Source organism: Cryptomeria japonica, chromosome 7, assembly GCF_030272615.1.
Source record: "Cryptomeria japonica chromosome 7, Sugi_1.0, whole genome shotgun sequence".
Lineage (NCBI taxonomy): Eukaryota > Viridiplantae > Streptophyta > Pinopsida > Cupressales > Cupressaceae > Cryptomeria > Cryptomeria japonica.
Window position 1 is genome coordinate 608,668,884 of NC_081411.1, and position 26,011 is coordinate 608,694,894.

The 26,011-nt window shown below is 33.3% G+C and overlaps 1 protein-coding gene across 3 annotated transcripts in view; it reads left to right on the top strand.

Moving 5' to 3' along the window:
- The window catches only part of LOC131060628 (LOB domain-containing protein 15), an 83,369-nt gene extending 57,626 nt beyond the window's left edge, over positions 1-25,743 (top strand). For 2 of the 3 annotated variants that reach the window (XM_057993938.2, XM_057993939.2), the window contains exon 4: positions 23,744-25,413. In XM_057993938.2, the coding sequence (XP_057849921.2) occupies positions 23,744-24,304 (561 nt within the window). In that variant the 3' untranslated portion in view covers positions 24,305-25,413. The other variant, XM_057993940.2, reaches the window with a different exon arrangement.
- Positions 25,744-26,011: the final 268 nt, after the last annotated feature.

A 26,011-nucleotide genomic window follows, 5' to 3' on the forward strand; every position in this document is an offset into this window, starting at 1 on the left:
GGGGGAATGGAGGAGGATCTCTCACCTCCAATCGTGCTTTTTTTTTTTTTTTGATAGATTTGGGGCATTAGAGAAACGATGTGTGGGACAGTGAGAAAGGGAGATTGATTGATTGAGTTAGGTAGGCCTAGTAGAATGGATTGGAGGGAGTTGTCCTCTTTATAAGGTAAGTGATCGATTCTTAAAGAAAGTGAGACAAAGACACTAGGAAGGAGAGACATCGATCCTTTGAATAAGATTTTTGGCTTGTGATTTTGAATAAGATTGTAATTGGTCATTCATAATCATCTCTCTTCAAATTTATGATGACCATTCAGATTGGTTTACTTGATTTGTTGATTTTCTTGAAAAATAAAATAATGAAATGATATATGTGTGTTAAATTTCTACTAATAGTTAGTTTGCTCTATTAAGTTCATATCATTGTTTGAAGGTTCTTGTTAACAGTAAATTTTTAGGAAGATAAACAATTAGAATAATAGTATATTTTTACAAGATAAGGGTCTATTACATCAATTAAAGATAAAGCTAATAGTTTGGACTTGGAATACATTGAAATGGCAATTGAGTGAGAAAATGCTTTTTAAAAAAGAATGACATTTTACAATGATTGTATTACATTATAAAATCATTAAAACTTCAAAAAATAAAATAAAATATTTTTTTGGTGATGTAATATTAATTGACCCCTTAGATGCTCTTGCATCTAACTTTTTAAGTAACAATTTTTTTTTAAAATGCACAAAATTAAGAGAGGTTATGATGCTCGCCCAATTATACAACCGAATTATACAACTTCATATTTAAAATTAAAGGATTATCCTCAAATCCTCTTCACTTTCATTTGAATAAATATTCCTTATATTCCTTCTTCCTAGCACTTTTAAACACATGATTATTCGTAATCTACTTTATCTCTTTTCTAGGTACCCCTCAAGAACTTGCTGCCTCAAATGTGTTCCTTGTCTATATCTTTATCTCCATAAGAACCATTAAGATCAACCAAATTGAATACTTCTTATATATTTAAGTTTTTTGGTATTTAAATCACATAAGCATTCTAAACAAAGGGTGCAATGCTTTACAAGGACCAATTTTCTTCGTATTCAATTTTTTTAGAGTAGAAAATCGCCCTTTCTTCACATATGAAAGAATCTCAAAAATAAAGATATCTATTAGAAGAGATATTCATGAGAGAAAATATCATGTAATCTAAGAAAGTTAAGAAAAGAAGCAATAATATTCTAGATGATAAGATAGACAACCAATAAAGACTCTTAATTAACTTAAATTATTATTTGTAATCTTAGAATAAATATTACACCAAATAGAAAAGAATCTCAAAAAAAAAATTCTCTTAGAAAAGATATTCATGAAACAAAACATCCTATAATGCAGGAAAGGAAATCTTGTCCTAGATGATATGATAGCCAACTAATAAAGACTCCCTAATTAACTTAAACTATTATGTCCAATATTAGAATTATTACACCAATAACACATTTAGTACAATAAAACTAATCTTTCAATAAAAATATTAGGGAACATACATCTTGCCTCTTTTTCTTAATTACTAAAATAATATTTACACCTTTTGACCACATTCTTTAATATTTTTTCTATCATAGTTATTAAAGTTGAACAAATTTGTACTAGAGCTTAATACACTAAATTATAGAAACCCTTATTGTTTTAATTGAAAGCTATGGATCCCCTCTATGATATTTTTCCAAAAGAAACCTTCTTTCTCCATTACAAACATGAAGTAAAAACATTTAGATTTCTTGACCCTCTTCAAAATATCATCTAATTTAGCATAGAATCTAGGATTATAAACCTCCTCCTCTCACATTAAATAAATCTCCTTAGCATAGAGTTTGGTCACCCATTTCTTCTTTATGTTCATATTATAGGGTTTTGAGCCATTCTACTATTCAATGTTTATATTTAAAAACTAAAACAAAAGATCTTATTGATGTAGGTGCTATCCCAGTCTACTACAATCAATGTTGATCTTTAAACACCAAATAAAAGATATATTTATTAAGGTTCACAATCTATGTCAAAATACACCTCTCACTTCTTCACATGATGACAATACTAATATGGTAGATGAGGCCAAGCATGCACATATCACACCTTTTAACTATGATAAATATTATGTTGATTATGATCTTTTTACATACTTATATGTACACTAACTTATATTTAATACATTCTAAACTTGTTATTACTTTACCTGCTATTGTTATGGAGTATGATTTTTTCTTAAAGGTCCCCTAAATCCAATGTGACTATTACTTATTTTAACACTACTTGTACTTCTATTCCTACTTTTATAATTAATAAGGTTGTAGAGAATGACTCCTCTTTGGATAACCATCTACTTTAAAAATCTATTGTAGATGTTCATCATCTATCTACTATTTTTACTTTTGGCTCCTTTTTAATCCTTTAGAACCCCCTCTTTGTATTTATTCTTCTCTCATTGGACACTTGGATACATTTTAATTATATGATTTTTAGTATGTTGATTAACTTATTGATGGACATTTTTGCTTCTACCATTGGTTGATATTTCTTATCTTTAAGTGTTTTCTCCTTCCTCTAGTTTTTGTACCTCACTATTTTGTTCTTCACTTTGTGTGGATGGATGGCCTATTCCACCCTACTAGGTATTAGTACAGAATAATTTCTTAAACAAGATTTATTAGGCGGATGCTATCTTGTAGGGATATTTTTTCTTAATTGTGCAATCTTGCATGGAGTTACATGTCAAATAGTAGTTTCTATTCTATATGATCCATCTCGTACTATATATTTGTACTTCCTTTGTAAGCTAATTAACAAATTACTACTATTTACATTCTAAGTATTTCTATAGAATACATGTTTCTTGCAACCACTCATAGAATCCTTACTAATATGACATGGTATCAGAGCCTAACTAGATTGAATAGTGGTTTTTGTAAAACTACTTTGAATAGTGGTTTGGTAAAACTACTTGGTTTAGATTGAAAGTTTATTTGCATTCAAGAGGAGATTTTTTATTATTTTTCTATTAGTGGGGGATATTTATTTATAGGTATAGGTTGATTTGTGTGAAGGAAACTATGGAGGAATATGTGAACATCCATGTTTTCATGCAATCTTTCTTTCTAGCATGTTTTGTGTTTTTGTTTTCTCATAGATTTTTGTACGCCTTATCTTCGACCCAATTCAATTGAGTAGTGTATACTATATATCAGTATATAATTTCAAGAATTCAAGAGTACCCTAGTGGTAATCATGAAATGGTTTCTATGACTTTGGTCTTAATCCTTTTGTAGCGTGTATTCATTTGTCATTCTTCATTGGTAGTTGTAGCTTCTATTTTCTAAGTTTAAAATAATTTGTTACGATTTGTGTTTCTAATGGATTTTCTCATTTTCCATATGTTTGTAAATGGGCACCTAATTAGATCTTGTTGTTGGCACCCATCCTTTTTTTATCGTAAGTGTTAACCTCCCTAAGTTGCTCATGGGGGGTGAGGGTCGGGGTGGTGGCATAGTATTTATTCTAATATTGCACATAATAAATTCCTAAATTATAGGATATTTTCTCTCATTAATATCTCTTCTAAGAGATATTTTCTTTTTTGAGACTATTTCCTATATCTTAGGAGTTTTTCTCATGGATATCTTTTCTATGGGATAAGCTTGCTTAGGTAGACTTTCTATTCTCACTCTTTGTGTGGATTTGCATGCTACTATTCTAGTGGTAGTTGTTATCCATTGCACTATATATGTGTATCTTCCCAAGTAATGTTTAGCCTCTTTATTCCTCAATTTCAAATAAGTAATATAACATAATTAAATCATATTTTTATTTAAATTGATTATAATTATTTCATGTACAAGTTTTAAAAATATGATATAACCTTTCTTAATGATAACATGGTTCAATTACTAATATAAAAGTTTTTTATTTTAAAACAAGTTCGAACATTTACACATTTATATATGAATGAGATTATAAGTAAATTTAGAAGTGGTATTACTTAAAAAGTAAAACAATTATAATCACATCATGACCCATCTACCATGAAACTATAAGCATCTCATGGAATGCTAGAGAAATGTTATCACTCTAGGCTCCACATTAATGGATTACAATGAAATTCCTACGAGATTCACTTAGTAAATTTATCCTATAATAATATATTTTTAATATTCATTTTTACTTTTATAGCTTGAATTTATCATACCCCATTCCTATTAAAATATTCTCTCTTTTTTTTATTATCTTTAAGGTAACTATTTTTAATGAATTTTTTTATACCTCTATTTAGCACCCCTTGTGTTCAATTAAACAATTCATTTTTATCATTATCAAACCTAGATCTAAATAAAAATTATGTTGTAGTTTGTTGATAGCATGACATTGTATGGTTGTCATTGATGTCAAACCTGGTTATCCAAATGGATGTTGGTCCAGATATTCTTTGTCATACCTTGGTTATCTAGATGGATGTTGATATGGATATACTTTTGGTGTTGGTTGTGTCATCCTATATTCAAGGTGGTCCAAAATTCTTTTGGTGCCATCCAGATATGTTGCAAATTCTATTGCGGTTTGGTGGATCATATTCTTTTGGTCTGGATATGTGTTGGAAGACGTATTGAGATGTTAATATGGGTCTCGTTTTGGTTTGTGGAGATCTGCATGAAGTATTTTCCATTAGAAGTGGTTATGTGGTTGACTAGTTGATTATGTCTACATGTTACATTTTGTAACACCCTTTGGAGTATGTGTTAGCATGTGTGGATTGTTGGATCAATTGTAGAAGGATGTATTGTGATATGTTTTGGTTCACTCTTTCTCTTGGAGTGGACCGATATAATTATTTTAGGTCTCAGTGGCTTATTTTGTGTAATATTGCTTATTCTATTTTGGTCGACCCTTAATTAGGTTTGCAATATTGTCTCATATTTAAGATGTGTGGATGGATGAATTGTGTGTGGATGAGAAGTGTATGTGAATGATTTGCAAGTAGATTTGAGTTTGTGGTGATGCAAAAGTCAGGTTGAGAAGAAATTTGATGGTGATATATTCCACAAAATAGCGTGTTGTGACAGTGAATATTATCAAAGATGTTTGTCGTGATGTTGGTCTCTTGATTCAGTTGTTCAAGGATAATTTCATGATTAGGAGAATCCTTCTTAATTTCAATTCAGCTATTTCATTCATTGTTGATTGAAAGTGAGTCCTTCAACAACAATCTGTATCTTATCTTGAATATAAGTGTTCTTTAGTTGTACAAGTCCTCTTTGTATCTTGCCTAAGGTTGCGTGCCTTAGTTCTGCAAGTCCTTCAGGTGTTGGTTCTCCATGGTTGTATGCCTAAAATGTTGTAAACAATGTTATTTATATTGTGAGTTAGTTTCTCACTGTGGTTTATCCCTATTTGGGTTTTCCACGTAAATATGGTGTTCATGTGTTGATGTTTGATGTTTATGTGTTGATGGTTAATGTGATATTGCTAAATAAGTTGATTAATATTTCTTTTAAAGTTTTAGAGTGATTCACCCCCCCCTCTTAGTCTTGTTGGGTGTTCAACAATTGGTATCAGAGTAAGGTTCCTCTTTGGAAATCTTAATCGCTTGAGGTGTATAGTTTTCATCTCTCTTTTTGGGGGAGGGTTTTTTCCCATTGGATTTTTCTCTTTCCCTTCTTTGTGAGAGATTGCACTGGTTTGTGTGCATTTGCATTTGTACAAGGATACCTAACATGGCCTAGTAGCTAGGACCCATCTTGCATTGCTTAGTTGCATTGTAGACTTAAGTGCATTCCCCTAAGTTGCACTTAAGGGGGGATGTTGGTGTAATTATTTATTCATGTTGGATATTATTACACCTTACTTAAGTTTACTTAGGTACATGCATATCATGGTAGTTTGGGTATGAGACACTTGGGTGTTTGTGCCACATTGGGATAGTGTGTGTAGGAGATTTCCATCGTTTATGGTGTGATCTTATTGTTACTTATCATATCCACTTATTGTGGGATGATAATTCCACCTTCGATGGGTGATCCACCTCATGTGAAATATTTTATTATTTCTCCTACCTACCCTTGTTTCTCATTGAGCTGCATGCCATGATTGTGTGCTCACATATACATATAGCCTTGCCTATATAAGCAGACTCGTATTCATTGTATGTATTGATTGATGATCTAGTTGATCAATATTTTCATCTTGATAGAATACAGTTTATTCCTATCAATATTTTGTCTCTATTTTGTACTTTTCATTGAGCTCTTGATCTTGACAAAATCTCACAATCTTTATAAAAATTTCAAAAACAAAAAATTGTATCATAGAATACATAATTTATAATTAAATAACAAATTATTTATTATATTGTGCTACTCATAAATCAAATTGTTATAACATAACACCATTTTAAATTACGAGATTGATGTGGACTTAATAACTATTTGGTTGAGGCATTACTCTTCTAAATAAATATATTAATCATGAAAATAATTATTCAACACTTTATTATTTCTCCTATGAAAGAAGATGATATTCCCTTAAATTACAATGGTTTATTATAATATATGATTGTCCATTGTTATTGGAGAAGAATGCTATAACACATAATTATCCTCCATCAAATTTATCTATTCCTATTTCAAAACAAATAATAAGAATACATATAATAATAATTTAGAACTTAAAAGGAAGTTCTACAATCACAAGATGTGAAAATAATGCTTATTCTTTTATATTCAAAAAATTGAGACATAAAATTAGTGGTATATCGACTTTTATCTAAAATTAAAAAAAATAAAAAAATTGAGACATAAATTAATCCTAGATGATATCATGACAATGAAGGAGTCCTTAACGATATATTTCAATCATGTTGGAGACATGTACTACTTCAAATCTTTATTTTGCAAATGAAATTACTTTTCAATTAAAAAAAATTCATTAGTTCGTGAGTATACAAAATCATTACTTAGATTAGAATCCCTTTTAATCATACCTCCCTTATTAAAGAAATTTATTTTTCTTAAAAGCTTATATATAATATAATATGAAATTTCTTCATTTTTGAGATCTTTATGTGTTATATTGTGTTTAAGATACAACTTTTTGTGATGCTCAAAGCATTATACATTGAATTTTCAAATTTCCTTCCTAGTTTCTTAAAAGTGTTACAATTAATTTCACATGTTGTAATAAATTACATTATATGATATATTAACAATATGTATTCTTACACACAACTAAATGTTCATAATGCTTTCCATGCTTTATCTCGATAATTTATGACAATATTTCTTATTTTTCTAAAATTCTCAATTTGTAGTAATAGAGAATACATGCATCCAACACTGAAAAAATGCTTCCTCTAGTGTCACGCTTGCTCTAAAAAATAAGTATACATGCAATACATCATTCTAAAAACATACCATAGTGTTGCCCCATGTTACCTAACTTTCTAGTTCTTCATCCAATACTGGAGATTTCATGCTTACAAAACTAAATAAACTTATTGATATACATGGTCTTAAACAAAAAAATATACATGTGATACAGTTTCAATAAATTTTAATAGGTTGATTCATGTTTTTCATACATGAGTCATCTCTTATGCAAATGAGGTAAAACTAAACTCTTCTTTCATTAGATACATGGAGCTTATAATATGTGAAAAAAATTACTAAAAGATGCCCATATTGCTTTTTCATGGTTTCATGTAACTCTATATTTTTGTTACATGTGCATTTTACCTACAACAATAGGTGTGTACCGTATTATTATTTTTCAAGAAATGTGAAGGCTAGAAATATGCATTACCTCATACATTTTTCTTTCTTCTTCTTGCTTACTATCAAACATATGTGCTTGTTCATACTCACAATTAGTGATTGGATTCTCCACATCTATTCTTGAATCATGTAGATTTATCTTGAATAAAATTCAGTCTACAAGAGAAACTTGGGATGCCGTCATTTTCTAATACACATGACAAAAAAAACTCTCTCATTTCTTATGTAAATTGTAATGGTGAAAAACTAGGGTTTTCACCATTAGATGTATGAAAACCGCTAACTTTAGACTTAGGTACCACTACATTCAGAGAGAGGTAAACCTAATAGATCTAGCCTCAAATCAGCAAGGATAGGGCTGAGAAATCCTATTAGATTGACTGGGTTTTGAATTGATACCCTCTTTTAAATTGAATTGTGAAAATGCTAAAATTAGGGTCACTGTGTTGAAATTGAAGTAAAATGCTTGAATGGTGAGCCACAATCATCGGATCGAGCCACAAACTTGGATCTAAGCAATGCAAGAGTGATTGGATCTATTCCCAAAAGGAACTCCTGATTTTTCAGGACCAAAATGCCTGTTGCTTTGGTCCTCCACACTTTTTGTTGTCCAAAGGAGAACCTGTTCATCTTTGTAAATAAATCCAATTTTCAAGATCACAACTTCAAACTTGTTCCTGCGCACAGTAGAGAAGGGAGATAGGTTGGGCATAGGGATTTTCCTTAGGTCAAACCTCGGTTTTGGAATTAACCATGAAATATAAATGAAATGTAATTGAATCACAGTAATGGAAATAATCTCCTTTTGAGGGAGATGCTGAATAATGTCTAAAACACTAATGTTGTACCTTTTAGTGGAGTTTTGTTTGTCTCCACAGGGAATTAGGGTTTCATGAAATCTTCATAAACATAGGACATGAATGTCAACTCAAATGCTTGAATCTTGACTTTACTTCTACTCCAATGCTTGAAGGAAGTCTAATTGCTTGCTCACTTGAAGGTAGATCTCAATTTTTCTCTTGAATGGATATGAGTTATAATTGATGTGTGTTATTATTAAAATGGGACGGGTAGAACTCCTTTTATACTTTCTTGTCAGAAAACAATTTAATTTTTCAACATGAGCCAACATGGGATCTAGGCCCCTGCCAAAATGATGTTATTGTTAAGAGGCTACAAAATGGACATTGATTGGGAGGACCAAAGCGACGTTCTGGTTCCCAAGATAGTGCCCTAGTCTTGACCAATCAAGGACTACAAAAAGAGGGGCAGGAGCTATGCATTCTAAAAATTATGAGATATTTCAATGGTGTGAGAAAAATCAGGGCTCCGATCAGACCTCGGGACAGGAGCGCCAAGGTGAGGGCCCAAATGAGGAGAAAATTGTAAGGGAGTACAATTTACGATGCTACATTTAGCCCCCACTTTAGCAGGAGTATGAGACTAAGCATACTTTCAGTAAAGTAAAAAAAATCACATTGGAAACTTTTATCAAGTCATCAAAGAGGAAAGATACACCAATCCCCCAGAGGAATTTTGGATCATACTACTTCAACATCAAGATAAAAGGGACATTATAAAAGAAAGAGAATCATTACTGCTAGCCTAGTAAGGGTTACTTACTATGAGTCATGAAAAAGAAAAATACCAAAATTACAAAGCAAAAGGCTATGTTTGCAAAGTAACTTGAGTATTGTAAAAAGTGAAACATTGACTGCAGCATATGCCCCCACGTTAAAGAGATTGCATACACCTTACTGGGAGCAATTGATTTAAGGTATCATACATGGATCCAAAAGATAAGCACACTAACACAATGATATTCCCCCAAGAAATGACAAATCAAAGGATAATGGTCACAAAACACGTAAGGGTTCTATTAACTCAGTGGTCAGTATTCTCTTATGATAAATAATGTATATCATGAAAACTGTTTGCATTGAATTGACCTCATTCACCAAAGGAAGTAGAACCACAACAGCAGAAGGGTGCATGTGCCTTTTGAGTCAACATGGAAGAGACCAAAAGATATCTCAATGCTTTGCATCGTCCTCAAGTAGACAACACTAGGGACAACAAATAGAAGAATTGAGAAACAAATAGAATGTTAAAAACAATAAAGAGAGGAGAGAGAATCTATGGCACAAATGAAGCTAAGAAAATCATCTGCCTCCCAATCTTACTGAACATTATTTTGGGAAGGTGAATTAGATGCAAGAGGAGCCACTTCGAGCATGGTAGATGGAGATATCACAAGTTCCAAATAAGGACCATGCTCTACTAATGAGTCACTTTGTTTATTACTAGGAGCTAGGATTAATGCTTGTGAAAATTGTTTAGATAAATCATTGTCAACATCAATAAGTTCATATTCATCATTGGAATCATTATCATCAACATTGTTAGCATGAACATCATTCTCAACCATCTCTTCATCAAGATTAATAAAAATGGGATCTTTTATACATATAGAACATGAATCATCATCTTTCTTAAGTATCTTTAATCTTTGTGATTTAGGTTGAAATTCCTCCCTAAGGTTAGGCGAAGACTGGACAAATGGGATCATATCATCATTTGGTGTCTTCAGGGAGGAAATGGATTGAGAAGCAAGTTCACAAGCCGTAGCATGACATCTCCATCGACGTTCTCTTGCACAATGATTTTGTTTAGTTTTAGCCAAGGGTTGTGAAGGTTTAGGATCAATAGACATAGGTTTCTTCTCTTCCTTCAAAGGAGGAATGGGAGAAGGTCTACTAGGTTGAAAGATAGGAGATGGCAGCCACTTTCCTTTGTAAGATGTAGGAGGTGGGACTACAACATATAAAGGAGGAATTGAAGGTGTAGGGAGGAGATCGGGTCCATCATGAGGAAATTTTAAGAATTTATGAATAGTAGAAGGGATCACTTTCATGGAAGAGAGCCAAGGATGTCCCAAATTCACATGAATTTGATCCGATGTAGGAATGATAGCAAAAATGACATCTAAGCACTTAGTACCAACCTCAATGGGAAGAGAAATAGAACCAATAGTAGCACAAGAGAAACCATTAATGACCTTAACCACTACATCAAATTTATCATATTTTACTTGATGCAATCGTAAAGTATACAGATATTCTTTAGTTATCGCATTCACCATACACATTGGATCAATGAGCACCCCTTGTGAGAGTTTTTCTTTGACCTTTGCAGTGATATATAGTGGCCATCAGGTGCTTCAATAGTCTCACTAGGATCAATGGTCCTTAGGAGGTGTAGGTTTACCAACAAGATTCACCACATTATTAGACTCAAGGCCAAGGTCATTGGAAGAAAATTTAAGATTCTCAGACTAAATGACATTAGTAAAATAGGAAGGAAAAAGATTAGTAAAGATTTGAATATTTTGATTAGGAGGAGCTACACATTTTTTTCTTTTGTCATTCACACCAGCCACAAATATGGTATTGTTATCAATAAAGTCTTGAATTCTACTCCTTAAGAAATAACACTTTTTAGTGTCATGATCGGGTTGACAATGATATTGGAAAAAGGCTTTGGTATCATGATAGGTTGGAAAAGGTTTGGAAGTATCAATTGTTTTGATGGGAGGAAGTTTTAACATATTTATGTTCAACAATTGTGTCATAATGCTATGCAAAGATTTAGAAAGAGGAGTAAATTATTTTCTAAAGTATTTGGATAAAGGAGGCACACCTGAATGTCATAGCTGCTACTTGGGTATTGATGTTGTCATTGAATTTGATGAATCCCTTGTTTGGTTTAAACTTCACAAAAGATTGTTGAGCACTTTTATTCTTGTAAATCAGAGCCATTGAAGAGAATGATTCAAGTTGACTCACTTGAAGTTAATAATTATGAAGCAATGCGCACAACTGTGTAAAGGAAGTAAACTCAAAAGAGAGAAGCTTATCCCTAATGTGTTTTTGTATATTAGATATGAAAATTCTTTGAATATCTTGATCAGGCATAGGATAAGCGATTTGAGAATACAAATGTCAAATATATATATATATATATATATATATATATATATATATATATATATATATATATATATATATATATATATATATATATGTTGGCATATGGACACTCCAATGAGACATTGTATGTGATTGAAGGTTTTGTCATTGATGGCAACCTTGCAATCTTATGGCACCAGCAAGACATCATACCAGCAAAGCATTACACAGGAAAGACAATGCACCGGCATCAACAGATCACTCTACACCGGCACCGGCACAGAAGAAAATATGTACACCGGCACAGAGGCCGACAGGATTTTTTTTAATGTAATATTTTGTTTATTATTGTAAGCTGACTTGGCAAATTGTAAAATGACTCTTGTATATAAAGGAGATCATTATAGACATTTAAAAAGTGTGTGATAGGTGATGAAAAGGGCACAAAGAAAATTATTAGGTAGACCTAATGTGCGAATTATAGGTCAAGGGTATATGTAAAGAATAGAGCAAGAACCAGTACTGAATCTGGCATTAGAGATGCTATTGTAAAGCAGTACAAGTAATTGGATTAGTATAATCCTTATTGTAAGTCAGTGTGACTTCCCATTGAGCAATGAGCTCTAGGCAATTGGCCTCCCTGCATGTGCAGGCCCCTATTGTAAGTAATATTCTCTTATTGGCCAGTGAGTGAATATTGTGGGTCACAAATCCCACCGAGGTTTTTCCCACAATGGGTTTCCTCCTTAAACATCTTGTGTTATGGTGTACTTTTCATGTGGATATTCTTGATTTTGTTTATAGCATTATTTCTTGCATACCGGTACACTGTTATATTATGTTCTGTATGTTTTAACTTAAGAAATACTTATTACCGGTTAAATACTAATTCACCCCCCCCTCTCAATATTTGTGGGATCCCTAACAATTGGTATCAGAGCCTGGTCCTCTATTTTCAGAAGCCTAATAGCTTGAGGAAGATCTTGACACCGGTAAAAATGGAAAATCTGATTAAGCAACTTGAAGGAGCTCTTACAGACTATGATGCAGAGAAATTGAAAAATATAAAATTAGAAGATGATTTGAGAGCAGCTCAGGATATCATTCAGGCACTTCAAGAGAATTTCACTGTTGCAAGAAATAAGAGAAGAGAACTCTGTGAAAAATTGCAAAATGAGAATGATGAAAAGGAATCACTTAATGATATGATAAGCAAGTTGAAACAAGAGATCATGACAACAAAAAATGAAATGCAGGATATGACTATGAGATTTTGCAAAGAGATTGAGGATAGAAAGAAGAATGAAGAAGAATTGACCAGAAGACTAAGTGATGCAGCAAATGAGAACACAAGACTTAGCTATGAAAATGACATGTTGAAGACAAATCTGATGCATACTCAGAATGACTCAAATGAACTGATGAGACAAAAGGAAATCTTGGAAAGGGAACTAGAAACTGCAAATCAACACAAAGAAAAATTCAAGAAAAGCTCAGAGGAACTTGGTACCTTGCTGAAGAATCAAAAACCTAAAGGTGACAATTCTGGAATTGGCTTTGAAATTGGTGAAAGCTCCGGTACTGCAAATACTCAGGATCACAGCAAACCGGTAAGACAACCTAATGCTTATAAATTCAATGGAAAATGCTTTAACTGTAATAAGTATGGTCATAGAGCAAATGAATGTAGATCTAAGAATTATCAGAATATTAATACACCCACCGGTCAATGTTCAAAATGCAACAAAGTTGGTCATAACTCTGAAAACTTCAGAATGAATGTGAGATGTTATGTTTGTGGAAGATTTGGACATTTATCAAATCAATGCAGAACACAAACCGGCATAGGTTATGGGAAAGCTATTCAGAAGAATAATGTAATTTGTTATGCATGTAACAAGATTGGGCATATTGCTAAATTTTGTAGAAGTAAAGGTACATCGGTAGACAACAAAAGTGCTAGCTTGAAAGGTAAGGAAAAAGGTGAAGAGGTTAAGCAAGAATTCTCAAAGCAATGGATTAGAAAAGCAGATCTAAATATTGGGAATACTTCTCCACCGGTAAAACCAATCAATGCTCCACCGGTAGGACAAAGTGATGCTTCACCGATAGGATAGAGCAGTGCTCCACCAGCAGGAAGTTCTTCATCTAATTGAAGAAAATTCCCTTGAGGGTTTGGCAATCAAATGACACATGTGCTAATTATTCCCTCGGTTAGAGATAAGAAGTTGAAAACTACTTATTACCGGCAGACAATGTTAAGTGGATACTTAACTGGCATGCAATTAATGTGGTAGATGGCGAAAAGACATTATAAAATAAGGTTTTGGCTCCATTTCATTTCACCGTAATTTCAAATTTTCAGAAAGCGTGAAGATTCTGAGCTAAAGCATTCTAAGCAAGAAGCAAGCACACTCCAAGCAATCATCCACCCAAGGCAGAAAAAGGTATTTAAACATGGCATCCACCTCTGCAATTGAATACATAGAAAACCCTATTGTTGTTGAAGTAATTAAAAGACCTAGGCCTGTATTTCAGCTAGTCCCCGAGATAGCAAAGAAGGATGATACCTTGGGTGCATTTTCTCAAATCCCTAAAGGTGTTGTATATGTTGAAGACCCTAGAATGTACATCCACTGCAATATTGAAGAGTTAGGAGATGAGGAAATCAAAACCATGTATAAAACCGTAATATGTGATGATACTGGCAATGTTAAAGCTGAACACAAGGTTATTGAAACCCTAGGATTCACATAAATCCTTAGCATTCCTGAATTCCCTAAGGATGTGATTAGGATAGTGTTAAGTAGAGTTCATGGAGAATTTTTCTAGCTAGATGCAATCCATAAGATCACCAAGGAAGCTGTGAAAGTTGTCACAGGGTTACTGACCACCGGTAAGAGACCAGACAAAACCAAGAAGGTTCCAAATGACCTAGTTACAAAACTAACAGGTGCAACATTTGATAAGAGATCACTAAGGGTTAATGATGTAAAAGACATCAATGTGAGATTCATAAGTATGATATTAGGTTACAAAGCCACTCATGCTAACAGACTTAACTCAATTTCAAGTTTATGCATTAAGAGTGCTTATGACATGGTAACAGACAATGCAAAAAATGACATATGTGAATGGTTAAAAGATGAACTAATAGACAACCTTGGAAAGATAAAGAAGGACAAGAAAGGAACTTTCAGATTTGGAAATCTGTTAGTATGTCTAATGCTGCACATAACAAAACAGGTTCCCGGTATAGGTTATAAAGAACCTGGATATGACATACTGGTAGGAAAGCAATTGACAGAACTGTTCAATACCATGGGTGAGAACAAGGAGAACAATATTCATGACTTTTTTCAAGCATTGAAAGCCAAAATGAAGCAAAGAATAAGGTTATCCCAGAAAATAATAGACAAATACAAAGATGATATATGCTTTGTTATTAAGAAAGATGAAATCTGGATGGAAGCGGTCATCCCAAGGACAATTTGGGTAACTGAAATGGGCTATGAGACAAATGATCACATAGTTGAAACTTATGCTAAAGCACTTCTGGAAGCCCCCAATGAACCTAAGGAAGAAGTATTTGGTAGTGCTAAGACCATAGAAAGCCAAATACAATCCAAGAAAAGAGTAAAGAAGGTTGAGGAATTTGTGAGGAAAGGATCTAGGCAAGCAAAGGCCATTAAGGAAGATGTACTAAAGAAAACTGGTATAACGGAGGATGAGTTGGCAGCTCCACAACCTGAAGCTCATCTATCACTGGTAGGTACTTCTTCAGAAGGTGACATGCCAGCAACTTTTAAAAGAGTTGTTAGAAAAAGAGATCCCTCACCGGCAACCACTCCTTCACCTAGAAGGAAAAGGCAAAAGCAACAAGCAGTGAGATCTCCAGTTAGAAAGGTCACACCCAAGAAGAAGTTAACACCAAAGAAAAAGAAAAGGACAAACAGTGACTTGGCACCTCTAGATATATTGTTAAATGAAATCACAGAGGAAGGAAAACTAAAAAACATAGAGAAAATTTATGACACTATCTGCTGATGAAAACGAGAAAGTTGAGAAAGGTGTGATACTGCATATGGACATGTACAAGAAATTTTTTATGGAAGTAGCAAATGAAATTCCTGATGATTTGTACAAAATACTTGAGGCCAGAAGGCAAGCAGTGATTGAATTAAATAAGAAAATAAAAATAGAAAAACTACTTGCTGTATATCCAATAAACTCTCCCAAGGAAATTGATGATTTGATTGCTCAGGCGAACCGGTCAGTATTCTCTATTGCACACCGGCACATTTCACTTATGGCAGGAAGAGTTATTGAAGTAACAGAGGAAACAGAAGATGGTTGGGACATATTCCTGGTTGACAAGGAAAAACAAGAGGAATATAGGAAACCTAAGCCTATAAAAGTATATTAGAAGGACAGAGACAAGGGGAAAGACAAAATTGGTGGACCACCAAGCATAAAGGTTAAAGACAACCTACCCCCACCGGTAAAAATTACAACTACTGAAGATCAACCGGTAGCAGAAAGTATGGATGTAAAGGATAGCAATCTTAATTTTGAAGTCCTGTACACTGTAAATGTTGATACCCAAAAGATCAACATAATAGTTGATAAAGATACAACTGACAAGCTAGATATGGCTAAAGAGCCTCCGGTAGCAAGGGAAATAGGGAAACCGGCAGAGGACATAGAGAACAAGGTAGAATCTGAGGCACAGACAGAGACAACACAACATTCAGAGAAACCATCAGAGCTAAAGGCTCTGGAACAAGTTCACAAGGAAACAGTGCCACTGGTAAGTAGTGAAGTAAGAAAACCAGTGCTAAAAGAAATGCAAACACAAACTGACCTGCCAGAGGTCAATACAAGCATGGTTACTTCCACCGGTACTCAGATAGTTGGATCATCATCAACATTCAAGTCAACAAATGTGACTGAGGTATTATTAGATTCTATAAAGAAAATAACTAACTGCAGCTCACAGGCTTATAAAGCAATAGATGATTCAATACCAATTTTGAAGACAATAGCTCCAAACTGTAATATAGATAATAAAGATTCTTTAGGACAATTGGATACATTGTGTAAATATATTTCTGAAAACATTGAGAAAATAAAGGAAGAATCAGTAAAGGACAAGGTAGAAAAAGAGAAACATAAATTCTTTGATGAGGAAATAAAGAAGTGTAACAGAAATTTTGACACACTTCTACTGGAACTATGTAGTTTGTTAAAAGAATACAAAAATTTGTATAAAGATACATGTAAAACAAACTTTTTGACTGTAGATATTGACAAGAAAATAAGCAAGACACAGGATGAGATAAATAAGCTTGCAAACAATTTTGTCAACTCACCGGATTCATTATCAATTTTTGAAGAGAAGATAGAAAATTTTGAGGAAGAATTGCTCAAACTGGAAAGAGAAAAAGAAAGAATAATAAACAAGGCAAAGCATTTGAGATCTAAACTGAGTCCAAGATTGGACTATTTAGCATCTCTATGGAAGGAAATCTCAGAGGCATTAACACAAGGCAGCAAAACATCGACAGAGCATTTGTAGCATCTCACCAGTACAGTACAGAGGACTGAAACAACAATAAAAGATAGTAAAAATTTTATGGATAGTTTAAACTTAATTCTAGGAGATCTTTTTTAGATAATAACTACTCAGCTACAGGGTTGAGGATAGATGAACCTACAAACTCTACTGACATCTTGACAACCTTTGTCATTGATGCCAAAGGGGGAGTAGTGGAATGAGAAAGTTCAAAATACAGGAATCATATGCTCAGGGGGATCTCTCATATTTTTGGTAAACATTTTTTTTGGACTACACATTTTGGATACTTATTGAAATTTCTCATGAGTGTTGCCATCAATGCCAAAGGGGGAGATTGTTGGCATATGGACACTCCAATGAGACATTGTATGTGATTGAAGGTTTTGTCATTGATGGCAACCTTGCAATCCTATGGCACCGGCAAGACATCATACCGGCAAAGCATTACACAGGCAAGACAGTGCACCGGCATCAACAGATCACTCTGCACCGGCACCGACACAGAAGAAAATATGTACACCGGCACAGAGGCCGACAGGATTTTTTTTTATGTAATATTTTGTTTATTATTGTAAGCCAACTTGGCAAATTGTAAAATGACTCTTGTATATAAAGGAGATCATTATAGACATTTAAAAAGTGTTTGATAGGTGATGAAAAGGGCATAAAGAAAATTATTAGGCAGACCTAATGTGTGAATTATAGGTCAAGGGTATATGTAAAGAACAGAGCAAGAACCGGTACTGAATCTGGCATTAGAGATGCTATTGTAAAGCAGTACAAGTAATTGGATTAGTATAATCCTTATTGTAAGTCAATGTGACTTCCCATTGAGCAATGAGCTCTAGGCAATTGGCCTTCCTGCATGTGTAGGCCCCTATTGTAAGTAATATTCTCTTATTGGCCAGTGAGTGAATATTGTGGGTCACAAATCCCACCAAGGTTTTTCCCACACCGGGTTTCCTCGTTAAACATCTTGTGTTATGGTGTACTTTTCATGTGGATATTCTTGATCCTGTTTATAGCATTATTTCTTGCATACCGGTACACTGTTATATTATGTTCTGCATGTTTTAACTTAAGAAATACTTATTACCGGTTAAATACTAATTCACCCCCCCCCTCTCAGTATTTGTGGGATCCCTAACAATATATACTAATAAAATTAATCACTTTTTCTTTAACACCTTTCTTACAATGAATCAAATCAATCAAATTGATTTTAGGACCAAAATTATTGTGAAATTGTTGGAATGATGTAATATAATGAGGCAAACAACAATACCATTGCAATGCTTTATCCCTAAAAGTTCTAGTAAAAAATTTAGCCAAGAGTCTTTTATCATGAGCAAAATCACTACACAAAGTTTGAAATGTTTTCACATGAGTCAAAGGATCACCTTTTCCATTATAAAGCCCCAGTTGAGGGGTTTCCACATGTTTATGAGGGACATCATGGACAATGCCATCGGATTTTGGGCTCGCTACATCAAATGTGGGCACATTAAACTTGGATTTGGTGATGGAAGCTAGTTGTTGTTGTAAGGATGAAACGGTTTGGGCTAGGTTGTTAATGGTTGCTTCGGTGGATGGATTGAAATTGGACATATTGGATTGTGATGGAGGAGTGACATTGTTGTATGTAGGTTGAGGTTGAGAGTAAGGGGATGAAACACTATGATATGTAGGTATGGGAGATGATTGGGTCACAAATGGAAGACTAATGGAAGGAGGTATGGAAGAGTTTTGATTAGAAAAGTTTCCCCCTTGACTAACATGTGTATGAGTAACATTTTGTGTGGAAGTAGTCATCATAGAAGATGTGAAAGTAGGCACACTAGGAAAGGATGTAAGCAGAGGAATAAAATGATTAACTTGACTAGGAGCTTGGGTGTAACCAAGGACTTTGGCATAACTTTTCATAGGCATGATATTAGTGTCAACAATATGAGTAAGGCCACACAACAGATCAACACCAACTTTATCACTTTGAACCATCCTTTTTAACCCTTCAATCAATGGGATAGCCTCACTTTCTAGGTATTGTTGATTCATCCATTGTTGAAGATTTTCAAAGTTATTGTCAATCTTCTCCAATTGATCAACAAAAACACTAGTTCATGAAAATAATGAGGATAATTGACATCATTTGTTAGATTAGAGGAACCACCAACATTCTCATGAAATAAGCTATCTAAATTAGGCTCCATATCCTTAGTAATTAAACCTTGGGAAGCCTTAATTTTACAACTTCTTCTCATGGGAATATTGTAGGTAGGACTAGCACAGTAGTAAAACTCATGCACAAAGGAGGAAAATTTGAATTTGAAATTGAAAATTATGATTAAACAATACAAAATTTTGTAAAAATGTTTGATTAACCAATTAATCAAGGAATTTGATTTATGAATTTGAAATAATTGCATCTAGATCATAGCATAGCATATCATAAAGATCAGATCTGAAAATGAATTTGAAAAATTATGCAACCCATAAGTAAATTTTAGATTTATAAATTAGGGTTTTTGTAAATTCAACCACTAAACTTATGTAATTCAATTTGAAAATGGGATCTAGGAGGGAAAATTGCAATTTGAAATTGAATAAACAATAAGATTTAAAATAATTAATCCAAAACAGACAACCCACAAGATCAATTTTAGAATTAAAAATTAGGGTTTTTTGTAAATTCAACCACTAAATTTTTGAATTTCTATTGAAAATTAAACTTATAAATGTAAATTTGGATTTGAAATACATAAACAATTAGATCTAAGAACATAAATTAGAAAATTAAAGTGTAATATGTCGGGTTCACGAAAATGTAATGGTGAAAAATTAAGATTTCCACCATTAGATATATGAAAACCGTCAATTTTAGACTTAGGTACCACTACATTCAGAGAGGGGTGAACCTAATAGATCTAGCCTCAAATCAACAAGGATAGGGTTGAGAAATCCTATTAGATTCACTAGGTTTTGAATTGTTGCCCTCTTTTAAATTGAATTGTGAAAATAATGAAATTAGGGTAAATGTGCTAAAATTGAAGTAAAAACGCATGAACAGTGAGCTACAATTGTCTGATCAAACCACGAACCAGGATCTAATTAATGTAAGAGTGTTCAGATCTATTCCCAAAAGGAGCTCCTGGTTTGTTGGGACCAGAATGTTCGTTGCTCTAGTCCTTTGCACTTTTCGCCATCCAAAGGGGAACCTATTCGTCTCTATAAATAAAGCCAATTATGAAGACTATAGCTTTGTACTTATTCCTGCACAAAGTAGAGAATGGAAATAGGTTGAATAGGGGTTTGCCCCAATTTTGGAATTAACTATGAAATAGAAATGAAATGTAATTGAATTGCAGTAATGGAAATGATCTCCTTTTGAGGGAGATGTTGAATAATGTCTGAAACACTAATGTTGTACCTTTTAATGGAGTTTTGTTTGTCTCCACAAGGAATTAGGGTTTCATGAAGTCTTCATAAACATAAGACATGAATGTCAACTCCAATGCATGAATCGTGACTTTACTTCTGCTCCAATGCTTGAAGACTGACTGCTTGCTCACTTGAAGGTAGATCTCAAATTTTCTCTCTTGAATGGATATGAATTCGAAATGATGTGTGTTATTATTAAAATGGGAGGGGTAGACCTCCTTTATACTTGCTTGCTAGAAAACAATTTAATTTTTCAAAATGAGTTGACGTGGGATCTAGGCCCTTGCCAAAATGATGTTACTATTAAGGGCTCCAAAATGGGCCCTGATTGGGAGGATTAGAGTGTTGGGTGCTCTAGACCCTAAGGACCAAAGCGCTAGTGCCCTGGTCTTGACGAATCAGGGACCAAGAAAAGAGGGGTAGGAAGTGTGCATTCTGAAAATTATGAGATATTTGCATGGTGTGAGCGGAATCAGGGATCTGATCAAGCCTCGGGACAAGAACACCAAGGTGAGGGCCCAAATGAGGACAAAATTGTAAGGGAGTACACTTTAGGACACTACACAAACTAACCAATTATTCTATCCAACCATCAAAAGGTAAACTATTGGCATATATTGGTGGTTTGGACTTATGAAAAGGCTTGTTCCTTTCATTACTTGTGCTTTATTATGCTTGTCTTGACCAAGTGGCTACTCTTTCTCTCTTTGGCTATACTTTTAGATGAATTCTGAGGTTGAGCCTTAAACACATCTCCTCCCAATGTTGTCTAATCTTACAATTAGAGCAATAAATGTTAGCTCTACAATGAGAACAATAAATGCTATCTTAACACATGCTCAAATGATTTTTTTTATTATTTTCATTTAGTGTGAATTTGTATCTCTTTCCTTAAATTTTGGATTTTTTTTTATCCATACTTGAAGACTTATGCTAATTGATGTGTTATTATTAAAATGGGAGGGGTAGACCTCCTTTTATACTTGCTTGTTAGAAAATAATGTAATTTTTCAAAATGAGCCGACATGGGATCTAGGCCCCCGCCAAAATGGTGTTATCATTAAGGGGCTCCAAAATGGGCCCTGATTGGGAGGATTAGAGCGTTGGGCGCTCTAGACCCTAAGCACCAAAGCGCTAGTGCCCTGGTCTTGACCAATCAGGGACCAAGAAAAGAGTGGCAGGAGGTGTGCATTTTGAAAATTATGAGATATTTACATGGTGTGAGCAGAATGAGGGGTCCGATCAGGCCTCGGGAGAGGAACACCAAGGTGAGGGACCAAATAAGGACAAAATTGTAAGGGAGTACAATTTAGGATGCTACACAAACGAACCAATTATTCTATCCAAGCATCAAAAGGTAATCTATTGGCATATATTGGTGGTTTGGACTTATGAAAAGACTTGTTCCTTTCATTACTTGTGCTTTATTATACTTCTCTTGCCCAAGTGGCTACTCTTTCTCTCTTTGGCTATGCTTTTAGATGAATTATGAGGCTAAGCCTTCAACACATCTCATCCCAATGTTGTCTAATCTTACAATTAGAGCAATAAATGTTAGCTCTACAATGAGAACAATAAATATTATCTTAACACATGCTCAAATGATTTTTTTATTATTTTCATTTAGTGTGAATTTGTATATCTCTTTCCTTTGAATTTTAAATTTTTTTATCCATATTATAAGACTTATGCTAATTAGTGTTGTTAATTTTAGCCATAGAACCATAATGCTTATTACTTCCACTAGATCTATGTCCGTTCCTTTTGTAATGTGAACAAAAGATAGAATTATTACTCACATGTTCAATTACTTTCTTAGACTTAGCTAGTGGTGAAGTAGGTAGAGTGTAATCTCCCATTTCTTCTCCTCTTCTTTATTCTTTTGAAGTGGAGCTTTGTTCTCCTCTTCTTTATATTTTTCTGTTTCCTTTTGGATAGATCTTACAATCATCTTGATGCTTAATAAACATATTATTAGATGATTTTTTTCCTGTATAGTAAAGATGTCTTTGACCCTTTTCCAAGCCTTCTATGTTTTTATAACCAAGTCTCTTAAATGGTGGTCTTTCCTCCACTATGATAGGTCATTGCTGTTGGCTTCTTTCCTTCACTATGATGGATTGGAGCAAAGTTTTTAGCTGTAGCTTCCATATTCCAAAATTTTCTTCTGAAATTTTTCAATTTTCATTTATCTGCTTCCTCGTTTTCTTAATTCTTCCACAATTTTTTTCACAACTTCTCTTTGATTCTGATATTAATTGTTGAATTTAAAAAACAGATTGAATATATAAATTATAACATAAAACAGCAAAATAAAAACAGAGACAATTAGAAAATAAACACAACATTATTAAAAACTATATCCATGAGAAAGCAAAACAATATCTTCTACTCACTGTTACAGCATACAGAATCTTCTCATCATTTTATATAGTATTTTAGCTCTCAAAATATAAAGAAACAAGTAGTCAATGAAGAAGCAAAAAGAAGAGGAATGATCTGCTGACCATTAGACTTTACACATTTAACAGTCTAAAACCCTTACATGTTAGCTTGCAGAACATGAAAAACTATTTTTCAAGAAAGCCTTAATCCAGAGAATACTATTAATAGGTTCAGTATATATATATATATATAACATGTATTCTTTTTCAGAAACCTTTTAAAAACCCCAGTAAAATGCAAACTACTCAAACATAATTTAATGTGATTGCTATTGGAGATATCTGGCTGTGCAAGTGTACTATTTCATGAGCTACGAGATGATAACTTCAACAGAACTCCATAGTTTTTTTAAGCTAGGTTATGGGCAGTACCTTAGAGTTGAAAAAGCAAAAGATATCATCCCATCAATTCAGAGTGCATGAATTGAGATTTGGAAAAGCTTGAAATCATCCACTGAGGTTTAATTTGGTATTGTTGATAAATTTGTGCAGGAAGTTCCAGAAAACCAGAGGGCAGATGCAGCAAATAGTCTTGTATACGAGGCAAATGCAAGATTACGTGATCCAGTGTACGGTTGCATGGGTGTTATCTCAAGCCTGCAACATCAGATTCAGTCTCTTCAAGCTGAACTTGGTGCTGTTAGAGGGGATCTTATGAGATACAAATGTCAAAACCAGAGTACTACTCTTGCACCTCCAGCTTCAATGGTCAATATCAGATATCCTACTAATATAGCAGTTTCATCAACTGCCTGTTCTCAGACCACAGACTCTCCAGATTTTGCAGCGGTTTCTACCTCCACGTTAACAAATATTACTGATAAGGAGAGTCTCTTTTCTGCTTTATCCTTTTTGCACTCCAATATTATCAAATATAGTGGTTTACTCCTCTTCCATGACCCATCTGTCACGACTAATAAATATTTCAATAACCCACGTATGGTGAGCTTGACGATCCTCTTAACGCTCACTGCATCAGTTTTCTTAGCCAAAATCCTTAGTTCATATGTGATGGACTATAAGTGTTTTAAGTTACCATCTTCACCTATATAGAAAGGACTACAAAACTACATGGAGCTTGAATAGTCTACCTAATATTTATTTTCATATGATCTACTCTTTTCATATTTCTTATGATCATCCTTACCTTCATTCCACTTAGGTAGCTTGAATGGTTCACATGGTTCACTTTACACTTTAAATTCAGTGAAACCCAAACATTTATTTTCATCTTTACCCTCATTTTTGTGTCTTGTAACATTTGGGTAGCTTGAATGGTTCACTTTACACTTTAAATTCAGTGAAACCCAACCATTTCTTTTCATCCTTACCTTCATTGTTGTGTCTTGTAGCACTTACACTTTACGCTTTAAATTCAGTGAAATCCAAATGTTTATTTTCATCCTTCATTCATGTGTCTTGTAGCACTTGGGTAGCTTAAATGGTTTACTTTACACTTTGAATTCAATGAAACCCAAACATTTATATTCATCCTTACCTTCATTCTTGTGACTTGTAACTTGTAACACTTGGGTAGCTTGAATGGTCCACTTTACTTTAAATTTAAATTTAAATTCAATAAAACACAAACATTTCTTTTCATCCCTTACTATATTAGCTTATTCTCATACAACCCTTTCATTACTTCACCCTCTTAGGTATCACAATATCTGTCCTTAAGGAGCCTAAATATTCCACTTTAGATGGACTCCTCACCCTAGCTTTGTAATATGGGAATCAAAGGTTAAATGGTGAACTTTTGACTCATGACATAAGATGGCTATACATAGAAATTTTTAAATCATTCATGCTAACCTCTTTTTTGAACTTTAATGATTAATCAAATATTGAGTATTCAATCTTACACAAAATAAAAATAGAACTCTTTTTCTATTATACAAAATTAAGATTAAATCACAAGGTTAGTTTTTAGATTACATGGTAATTTGTAATACATAAAATTACTTAACATATTTAGATTAAGGGTAATTATAACATTTAAGCAATTTGAACATGCTTAAATCATATAGTAGATTACAACATACAAAACTATTAAAATGTGTGTGCGCGCGTGTCCGTGTGTGTAGTATCAACACTTTTATATCTAATCACATGTCATTATTTTGAAATTTTAGAGCTATTAACTCATCTTGACTTGGTTAATAAATGCAGGGAACATTACGACCATGGAAATCATAGTTGATTATTTCAAGCCAACTTCATGATAGCAATCATCAAATAATCTGTTGTTAGAATTGTCACAAAGCAAGACAAGTTATTTTTTGAAGGATGAAATTCATCAAAAAATAAACTTAGTGAGTTGATTGAGCAATATTTCTTCACTCATAATTTTCTTTATGTTACTCATCATCAAACAACATGAAAATAGTCATAGTATTCCACTTTCTATAGAAAAAGGTGCATATTCTTGTTCATTATTGTCCAATAACTATCTCCTATTTTAGAAGAGATCATCATAATACAATAATTATTTTAGTTGATTGAAGCAAACTATGAAAATTCAATTTTTTGCATCATTGTTAAAAATTCAATAATAATCTAACATGAATCTCTCTTTTGGTAATCAAGTTACACTATAATTATAATTAACATTTTCAACCATATTTACTATGAAATGTTTGGTATACTTTACTTTACAACTAGTTATTTTTAGGAAAATTTATTTACATTTGAATTTTACTTATATTAACATTTAAAGAAACATTTTCGAAAAACGATTGTGTGTATGACACTCCCACT